Below are 10,640 nucleotides of genomic sequence, written 5' to 3' on the forward strand. Positions count from 1 at the left end.
GGTATGGGCTACTAGAGGTGGCATATGGTCTGCCTTATATGCTTATATCCTCAACTATAAAGAGTCTGTAACTCCTCTCAGAATCTCCTGTACCCCCTTTCCCCTACAGCCTTGCAGTTTCTTGATCAATTAAGTCAAGAATGACCAGGTGGATAGAAAATTCTGAGTCTAGATGCATCCCCTCCCATTCTTTCTTCCCTAGGCATCGGTCCATGCAAGGTTGATTCTAGCGTCACAGACACCTGGGTGCAGAAACATTTCTAGTGCCCTTACATGGGCATGGTCATCTTATCAGTGGCTATCAAATGCAGCCTCATCAGTAGCGATGGCCGAGCGGCTCGCCCGGTGGTCGTTTCGCGCCAAATTTCAGCTGTTCGCGGTCCGCCCGATCGGCGGACTATTGGCGCTGTTCGCCCGGCGGACTTCCGTGTTTACTGTGTAAAAGAACTTTGACCTATGATGACACATCCATCATGGGGTACAGGACAGCCAATTGAGACATTACAGCACATGGACACTTGGACATTCCCCCTAACTTATAAATAGACCCGATCCGGCGGCCATTTTACATTCTTTCTTCTGTCACTATAGGGAGAGGTTGTTGTGTGGAGCAGGGAGAGATTGCAGTGACTCAAATCGCTAGCTATTTGGTACACAAAAGTTATTTTCAGGACTGGTATAAGTGTTAGGTGTAGTTCAGGATATAGGTTTGCTGTGCTACTGATTGTTGCAGCAGCCTGAGTGTCTTTTGTCAGTTTAGAGAAAGGGACAGGATGGTGTGTGCTGCAGGGACAGTCAGTTTAGTCATTAGCTGTTACTATCAGGTCCACAAAAGTGCTATTTCAGTTATTGTTTCAGTAGCCTCTGTTTTGTCAGTTTATATAGGGACAGGCAGGAAGCAGTGTGTGAGGCAGTGAGGGTCAGTTTAATCAGTAGCTGTTACTATATTAGGTCCACAAAGGTTCTTTTCAGGACTGGTATCAGTGGTATGGTAATAGGCTTGTACACGTATAATATTCTTTCTTCCAAATATAGAAAGAATATTATACTTGACTGCTGCCCTTCTGCTGCAGTCTGCTAATCAGTCACACACAACCTACTTGTTCCACAAAGGTCCTTATAAGGACTGGTAATAACCTGGTGTAGGGTGCTATAGTAAATAGGGTTGAGTGAGGTACAGTCTGCTATTCTAAAAGGACTGGTATAGGTCCACAATACATAGGGTTAAGGTTCACTACTGCTGACCGCTGCCCTATACTGCAGCAGTCCTTCATCGGTATAGGGACTGACGTACAGTCTGCTAATCAGTCACACACAACCTACTTGTTCCACAAAGGTCCTTATAAGGACTGGTAATAACCTGGTGTAGGGTGCTATAGTACATAGGGTTGAGTGAGGTACAGTCTGCTATTCTATAAGGACTGGTATAGGTCCACAATACATAGGGTTGAGGTGCACTACTGCTGACCGCTGCCCTATACTGCAGCAGTCCTTCATCAGTATAGGGACTGACGTACAGTCTGCTAATCAGTCACACACAACCTACTTGTTCCACAGAGGTCCTTATAAGGACTGGTAACCTGGTGTAGGGTGCTATAGTACATAGGGTTGAGTGAGGTGCAGTCTGCTATTCCATAAGGACTGGTATAGGTCCACAATACATAGGGTTGAGGTGCACTACTGCTGCTACTTGCCCAATTTGCAATCGAACTGTTGGCTTGCCCCTCGTCCAGTGTCCTGTCCGAAAGGACGTTCAGCGCAGCAGGGGGGATCGTGACCGATAAGCGTACTTGCCTAGCTCACAACAGTGTTAACTACCTCACATTTCTAAAAATGAATGAGGCATGGATCTCGGAGGAATTCAACACATGTGACCAGTAGACCATGTATATGTCAATAAACAATTTTTTTAATCGAGCACACAGACCTTGTTTCTTCATTTGGCTCACTTCCTTGTCCAAAAAAAGCACACCGTACTATATGCCCGTACCCTCCTGTTTGAAGAGGTTGAGCGGTGTCATATTTCTAATGGGGCTGTTTATTATGAGGGGCTCCCACCATCCCTGTGCTGTGCTGACTTCCTCCTGGGCCTGCTTATTATGAGGGGCTCCCACCATCCCTGTGCTGTGCTGACTTCCTCCTGGGGCTGCTTATTATGAGGGGCTCCCACCATCCCTGTGCTATGCTCATTATGAGGGGTTCCCACCATCCCTGTGCTATGCTCATTATGTTGGGCTCCCACCATCCCTGTGCTATGCTCATTATGAGGGGCTCCCACCATCCCTGTGCTATGCTGACTTCCTCCTGGGGCTGCTTACGGTGCAGGTTTCAGTGCTGTATATCACGGTGCTGATGTCAGTACTCTCTATCACGGTGCTGCTGTCAGTGCTGTATATCACGGTGCTGGTGTTAGTGCTTTATGTCACGCAGCTGATGTCAGTGCTCTCTATCACGGTGCTGTTGTCAGATGACTCTATCACGGTGCAGGTGTCATTGCTGTATGTCACGCTGCTGATGTCAGTGCTCTCTATCACGGTGCTGCTGTCGGTGCTGTATATCATGGTGCTGGTGTTAGTGCTTTATGTCACGCTGCTGATGTCAGTGCTCTCTATCACGGTGCTGCTGTCAGTGCTGTATTTCATGGTGCTGGTGTTATTGCTTTATGTCACGCTGCTGATGTCAGTGCTCTCTATCACGGTGCTGCTGTCAGTGCTGTATATCACGGTGCTGGTGTTAGTGCTTTATGTCACGCTGCTGATGTCAGTGCTCTCTATCATGGTGCTGTTGTCAGATGACTCTATCACGGTGCAGGTGTCATTGCTGTATGTCACGCTGCTGATGTCAGTGCTCTCTATCACGGTGCTGCTGTCAGATGACTCTATCACCGTGCAGGTGTCATTGCTGTATGTCATGCTGCTGGTGATCATCTCCTGCACCCTCTTCTTTGCCTACCCTGACCTTCCCTCTCCTCCATGCGCTCCACAGTCCTGAATTATCACAACAATTTCCCATAAAAAAAAAAAATGCTTGTAGTTGTCGATCCCAGATTCACCTCATACATGTGTTATGTCATTGGCCATGTGGTGGGACTATGTTTGCACAGCTATTAATTATTTTGTGGCTGCAAATTTGACCTGTAGGTTTGCAAAGTTCGCCTCCCATTGAAGTCAATGGGGCCTGCCGCGAACGTTACGGTTCGCGAACTATCGGCCGCGTTCGCGGTCCGCGTTCGCGAAACGTCCCGTCGGAAGTTCGTCCATCACTACTCATCAGTGACAATCAAATGCAGTCTTATCAGTGCCCATCAAATGCAGTCTTATCAGTGCCCATCAAATGCAGTCTTATCTGTGCCCATCAAATTTAGCCTCATCAGTGCCCATCAAATGCAGCCCTATAAGTGCCCATCAAATCCAGCCTAACAGTGCCTGGATCACACAGAACAGCAATCTCTCGCTGTGCCATGGAGCTTGGATTTGAATTGCCTTGGCGGCCACTCTAACAAGGTCCTGCCTCTTAGACTAGCTCCTATGATACACGTCACACTGATTCAATTTCCCAAGATTGGAACAATGTGCGGTCTATCACAGGATCCAGTCTAGGAGGCGGGACTATGTTACAGCGGATTCCGAACACCAAGCTCTGTGACACCAAGTTCTGTGACACAGCAGGACATCGCCACTCTTCATGACACACGCAAGGAGAGGAAAGGAGGACATGACATCCCCCAATGTGTAGCATCTGGTGTGGACCGGGCCCCTTGTTGGTACGCCACTGCCACTTGAGCTTCGGCTCCCCCGTCTACCTCAGCCTGCGGCACCTGGGCACAGTGCACCCTGTACATCTGCCCAGGATCGAGCCTGGGTCTATGAGTGCCTTGTGGACACTTATGTAAAAGTCTATTTAGAATTATTATTTTTTTCTTGTTATAGAAAAAAAAACACATGCATCATTAATACCACAAACACAGCTGATTGCATGAACAAATTAGGATTAGTTTTATTGAAAATATTGTAAGTGACAAGGACAAGAGAACGATGATCAAAATTCAACCAAATTACTGAAGTACACCAGAATATATATATTCACAATAATCCTAACACATTCTAAATATCCAGAATCAAGGGTTTAGCATGTCCACCACAATAAAATATGCATGTTGCATGCTAATATTCCATTAATATGTATAATGGTAGACAATACAAATAGGTTTATAATATCTTATTACAAAACCGATACTACAACTCTATAATAAAACCTGCACAGGATTATGTCAATAAAGTCACAACAGAAAACTAGTTTGAGTTCCACTTGAATTAAGCACGTGTTTTATATCTGCATTCATGTACTATAGGCACATTTTAAGGTGCTGTTTTTTGGTCTTTTTGGTCTTTTTAAAAGAAAACTACATTGCGAAGGAGAATTCAGAAAAAAATCATATTATATCCTATACTAATCAGTTCATATTCTAACTAATTTTGCATATGATCATTGTAATTCAAAATTACTGATTATGGTGCAACTCACCATAACGCCATGCAACTTTAAGTACCACAAGTGCCTGTTTATGCTTGAACATGTTACAGTAACACTCACAACTCACAACTCACTCTTAGGGCATTGTGGTGCACTCTATTACCACTGGTTATTTGTTCTGAATGGGCCCCAGGTAAATATGCTCTTACCAGGTAAATATGCTATTGTTTTTTTCAATGCATTACCATGTAATCCACATCGTGCCGTGTGGTATTCTGCATCAAGCCATAGCATAGATGCATTCTGTACATGTGTTGGAGCGATATTCAATGCTGTTGCAAAATAAATGGCACTGCAACACATTGCACTACGTGTTAGCACAATGTCTAGCCATTAAAATCCATTTTTGTAACAAGATGGAGTGAATGGGCATGAAAAATTTTGAAAGTGCTCCAAAAAAGTGAATGGAAATTCAAAACGTATGCTCTCGCATAATGTAATCCCTAAAAAATGCTGGATAGACTAAAATACCTTCATTCATTTTGGATCTTTAAAAAGTGTTCAAAGGCCAGAAATCCATAATATTTGTAACACATAGGTCAACATCTTGAAATTAACTTACAACTTAGGTAAACTTCAATAGTTTACCACCAACCTCTAAAGATGAACAGATATCTAACTAATCCTAAACCTTGCATAATTTCAGTTGTGTCTACTGGGTATTTTGTTCATGTCTCATGCCAAGTTTTGCCTAGGTAAAGCAGATCCCGAAGACCACATAGGAAGAAGACAGAGGAAGACACCAAAAGACTTTCTAGTAATACTATTATCCACAGAGTTCTCCAGAAGATATAGAAAAAACATTAGCATACATTATGGTGATTATGATGTTGATGACTTTGATGATGTTTATGATGAGTGTGGCTAGTCGCATGTTGAACTTTCATTGTGTGGTGAGATCCTGAAATTAGAAGATACAATATTTAAGATTATTAATGATCTAGGGCACATTATAAAGAGATGCAAATTGTCAATGTTTTATATATCAATCCACCATATTCCAATTATCATTGTTATTGTTACATAAACAGTCAGGTTGAAAAACCAGCATATGTAGAATTATTTGTAGATATATTGATTTTAGCAGGAGTACCCTGAGACCTGAAATTTATTTATTTATTGAAAATGTAGTTAGCCTTTTATGTCTCGTAGTTTCATGAATGTACCCAACTTTTTTGGAAACAGTCTAAATGTAGAATCAATTCCTATGCAAGACTATTCAACCTTTTAACAGCTGAAAACTACTGTGGGTCATTTAAATGTGATTTGTCACATATACAAGGGAATTTCAAAATTCACAGCAGACAATGGAACTGATTAACAAAATGGCCTAGAAAAATCTGGTTACATAGTGATTTATGCAATGTGATTTTCAGATAGCATTTTTGTAAATTTGTTTTGGATAAAATAAATGTTTAGAGAGTATGACTGTTGAGTAAAGTGATTGGTATTAAAATGGAGATTAAAGAGATGGTGTGATCTTTTCAATAATTTTCTATGGGACCCTATAGGGTGGTGTCTAAATGTCACTAATGACCAGGTCATTGTTTACATTTTTATCATATTGTGCATTCTACAGTTCTACAAGTTCATGTTCTGCCATTTAAGTCAATATATGTTTACATACCATGACTGCCTCCTAGAAAACTTTCATTTGAAGTGCTGAAAATTAAAACACACAGTAACAATTAATGAAGAAAAATATGACAATTCTGTATGGCTTGGTTTAACTAATATATTGATAAACAAAATAGGGACATTTCATGGACTGTTTGGTCTTAAGCTATTATATTGTTCTGTTGTGATTGCTGATTGAATATTCAGTTACTTGCCCTGTGTGAAATACTTACTGGATATCATGACCCTCCAATAGGCGCTTATAGGTGGCGATCTCCATCTCCAGGTGAGTCTTTTGGTCCATCAGGATCTTGTATTCCTGATTCTGACGTTCAAGATCAGATAGGATTTGGGTCAGCTGGGACTCTACATTGTTGATCAAACATTGTAATTGGGCAAGTTGAGCCCCAAATGTGGCTTCTGTGTCTGCCAAAGTGTTTTCCAGAGCAGATTTCTTGGAAAGGATAAAGAAAGATTGTATACAAAAATAACAATATATTACAGTACATAGAGTTAGTATTTTCAGAATGAACTGAAGATGCCCACAGACTTAAACTATGAGCAACCGACCCTTGACACAAACTGTATTGATTGATTGGTAATAAAACTTACCAAGCTGAGCTGGCTTTGCAGTTCAATTTCCAAAGTTTGGATGGTACGTCTCAAGTCAATGACTTCAGTTTGTACAGACTGGAGTTGTTCAGAACCAGAAGCAACTTCACGATTCAGTTCTTCAGTCTATATGAATAGAACATTTGTTAGAGTCATTGTTAGATTCGTGTACCCTTTAATATATGGAGGCTGATTTCCATATAGTTTTACATATAAAGCCAAAGAAGGTTTATTTCTGATCTTCTGTGAAGAAACATAGTACTAATTTCAATATAGCAAGGCTTAAGTTGATTTGTACTTTTCTATTAGTTGTATTATCTTTTAAGTTATGCCACTGCATTTTTCCTTTGTGTCCTTTGACAATAGCCTTAAAGCCCAGTTCTGCTGTACACCAATAAACACTGAAATTCCTGATCAGGAAGCATGAGCATGGCCACTTGGCCAGAGTAGTTGTGATTGTGCAAGGGATGTGGTAGACCACAGAAGATCTCTTTATTAGAGCAGTAGTCCTGATCTTCAGTGTAATGGGAAGACTGGGATGGCACAGTACATCTGAGCATTAAAGCCAATCATGTTCTTATCAATATTAATTGTTTTTTGAATATAACCATGAAATAATAGTGCTTAATTATCTCAAATGTAATAGATAGCTATCACGCTATTTTTCTAACAGGTTTAACAAACTTTTTCAGTCTACAAATACACTTACCCGTTGACGGAAAATGTTCTCCACCTCTCTCAGATTTCGCTCCATCAGATTCTCATACTGCTCTCTGATCTCAGACAATGCTCTATTCATATCAGCAGATGGTGCAGCATCCACTTCCACATTGACCCTGGCACCCAACTGAGCTTGCAAAGAGTTGACTTCCTGTAAGTACAAATGTTAGAAACAAGTAGTATGATGGGTGCATTTCTGGAGATCTTCATAATGTGTGTTTTAAGATCTGTTTTGACTTGGTATTTAGGATTATGTCAATGTGCAAATGCAGTGGGCTTTTAGGTGCATTTGAGAATAGTTTGAGACATTTCTGAGAACAGTTAAGGTAATTGACAACTAAAAAAGATAAAAAGATAAAAAAAAGTGTCAAAGTTGCCAATTTTCCACATAAGGCCCAGGATAGCTGCCTACGACTAAAGCAAAAGTGATTTCAACATTCTTTTTCTTCATATTGATGTCTGATTTAGCTTGAAAAATGGGTAGCAAGCATTCTACCTCCCCATGATTCCTCTTCATTAGCTGCAGTTCCTCCTGAAGATTTTCTACTTGTGCCTGTAGCTGACATATTTCCCTGTTCAACTCTTCCAGTAGTATACGAAGTCCATTCACATCAGCCTCAACACTGCTTGCCAGTTGGCGTTCCATTTCATACCTGGTGACAAAAGGAAAACAAAAGCAATTAATGCTGATAATGATAATAAGACTGAAGGACATTAAATATAGAAAGGCTTACTTGTTTCTGAAGTCATCTGCTGCCAGACGAGCATTGTCTATCTGTAATACAATCCTGGCATTTTCCACAGATGTTGAGGAAATCTAAAAATATTGGAGTTAATTATTTATTACAAAGGGTCAATTCATACAATGTAATAAACTGAACTTTGCTCTGTATCGGTTTAGCTGGTTTATCTAGTATGTCAGTTAAGCAGCATATCTAGTATGGCTTGCACTGTAACATGACTTAAGGGTTCATTTACACTAGCCATATGCTAAAACATTCCCATTTAGCATGCAACTGGTATCTGTAGTGTGACAAGGGTGTTTACCAGTGCCTTGCATTTTACAACGCAAGGCACTGTTTACCTTCTTTTTTTTACTTTATTAAAAGTGTATACTCCATTTAGGTCATTGCATAGTGGTGCGGTGCCTGCCCTGCAGTGTCCTCCAGTGCTATCCTGTGTGCTGCAGAAAAATGCAGCATATCTGCATTTTTCCATAAGACACCTAACACTAGTGTTGTGGTGTGAATGAGGCACAATTATGTTCTATGTAACCTGATGTTGATCCAGTGCGGAAAAACATTATGTGTGAAGAAGCCCTCTACCCCAACAGTGAGCTCTCCCTGCCATAATTTATGTTCACAAAACTTGTATTTCAGGGGTTCCTGCTAACCTTTGTGTGTTCCAGCAGGGATAGTAGGGAACCATCATAATGGCCACTGGAGGTATTATCATATTGTTTACCTCTCCAGTACTTACCAAACACTAAAACACCAGCACTGTCTGGACTAACCTTCTAATTAATGCTACACTGTGTAAAGTCCAATAATCTTGTTGAGGGAAACTAATTCTGAATATTTTATAGTGTCTTTTCAGCCTAAAATGGCTGCTATATTAAAGCATATCTGAACCTAAAAACAAAATATTATATATTACGGTTTACCAACCCTTAGACATGTGGTTAGTTTTCTTTTTTCAATCTAACAGCTTATTGATCTTGCAAGTTCAATCAATACCTTTGATAAGGCTGGAGAGTGCAAAATCAGCCTCCTTCTGCACAGAAACCAGCTTAGCCTCCAACCTCAGCTTGTTCAATTAAGCTCTGACAATAAAACCTGGAAGCTGATTGTTTTCTATGCAGAAGTGAGCCTGTTTTTTCACTCTCCAGCTTTAGTAAATAAACCCCATGCTGTCCTAAAATCATGTTTTTTTTTTTCAGTACATGTCTACATCAAAGTGCCAGATAGCATGAACAAAATGCACTGAGACCTATTTCTGGTACTGTATAACATGTGTCATCTGGTATCACTTTAGATGCCTAATATGCCAAATCTATTTTTATAATTGAAATATGTAGGTGTCAGTGTGAGTTTAAAAAATATAAATACTTAATTACTATAATATTTGTGTAGATTTAGTGTTCATCAAAAAAATAAATATGTATCAAAATAATTTCTTAATTATTATACCACTTATGCAGACCAATTCCTTTATTTACCTGGCCTTGAAGCTCTTGAATGATTCTGAAAAAGCAGCTGTAGTCAGGTAAAGAGCTGGGTTGATTCCTCTCATACCACTCCCGGATATTCCTCTCAAGCTGGGCATTCTGTTGCTCTAGGGAGTGTACTTTGTCTAGGTAGGAAGCCAAGCGATCGTTCAAATGCTGCATGGTTTCCTTCTCATTGACATTGAACAAACCATGATGGCTAATAATGCTTTTATGGCTGCTGCTGTGAGCACCTCCATGAACGTGCTTGGATATGGAGATTCCTTTGCCTCCTGATCCTCCATGTACACTGGGGGCTCTATAGTGACCATTATGGTGGACTTTATGGGAACTTCCATGGTGGATGGCATGGGATCCTCTATGATGAGAACTAAGAGAACCTGTAGAATGGAATCTGTTGGAGCCTCCATGATAAGAAGTATGGGAACCTCCATGATGTAAATTATGGGATCCTCCATGATGAGAAGCATGAGATCCCCCACGGTGGTGAGAAGAGTGGGATCCTCCATGATGGCTAATTGAAGATCCCCCATGATGAACACCATATGTGTGGCTTGGGATATTAGACAGATGACCACCAACATGGCAGCTTCCATGGTGTGACCCAGCAGAAGAGTGACCACCGTAACTCATGATGATGGATGTGAATGATACAGATGACCTAAAAGTGTGCTTTTCTAAGTGGATGTCCTTCACAATATGTTCTCCATTCATTCTGCTCCTTTATATATGGAAAACTGGGAGTGCCACAAAACATTAATTGCTAATGTTAATGTTTATAAGTATGTGACTGCTCAATCATCCACTGCTTTATATGCTTGACATGAGGATTTAACATTAAACATTTGGTAATCTGCTTGGAAAATATTAGACAATTGTAAAACAACTTCAAAATAATTAATTTATTGCTGTCCAGCTCATTAGATATGTT

General features: G+C 40.6%; 1 protein-coding gene across 1 annotated transcript; it reads right to left on the reverse strand.

Moving 5' to 3' along the window:
* Positions 1-3,971: 3,971 nt before the first annotated feature.
* LOC143935796 (keratin, type I cytoskeletal 19-like) lies at positions 3,972-10,423 on the reverse strand. Its single transcript, XM_077459906.1, has 8 exons — positions 9,701-10,423; positions 8,217-8,299; positions 7,979-8,135; positions 7,472-7,633; positions 6,763-6,888; positions 6,384-6,604; positions 6,161-6,195; positions 3,972-5,434 (listed from the first exon to the last, which is right to left on the reverse strand). The coding sequence occupies exons 1-8, from the start codon at positions 10,421-10,423 to the stop codon at positions 5,337-5,339; spliced, it is 1,605 nt and encodes a 534-aa protein (XP_077316032.1). The 3' UTR covers positions 3,972-5,336.
* Between the last annotated feature and the right edge of the window lie 217 nt (positions 10,424-10,640).

Source organism: Lithobates pipiens, unplaced genomic scaffold (assembly GCF_037356315.1).
Source record: "Lithobates pipiens isolate NorthernLeopardFrog02 unplaced genomic scaffold, aLitPip1_a1.2 Scaffold_28, whole genome shotgun sequence".
Taxonomy (NCBI): Eukaryota; Metazoa; Chordata; class Amphibia; order Anura; family Ranidae; genus Lithobates; species Lithobates pipiens.

Coding starts and splice junctions, on each gene's coding strand:
- LOC143935796 (XM_077459906.1), bottom strand. CDS start 10,423: ATGAATGGAGAACATATTGTGAAGGACATCCACTTAGAAAAGCACACT. Junction 7,634..7,978: donor TGAAGAGGAATCATGGGGAG/GTAGAATGCTTG, acceptor TTGTACTTACAG/GAAGTCAACTCTTTGCAAGC. Junction 6,196..6,383: donor TTGGAGGGTCATGATATCCA/GTAAGTATTTCA, acceptor TTTAATTTTCAG/CACTTCAAATGAAAGTTTTC.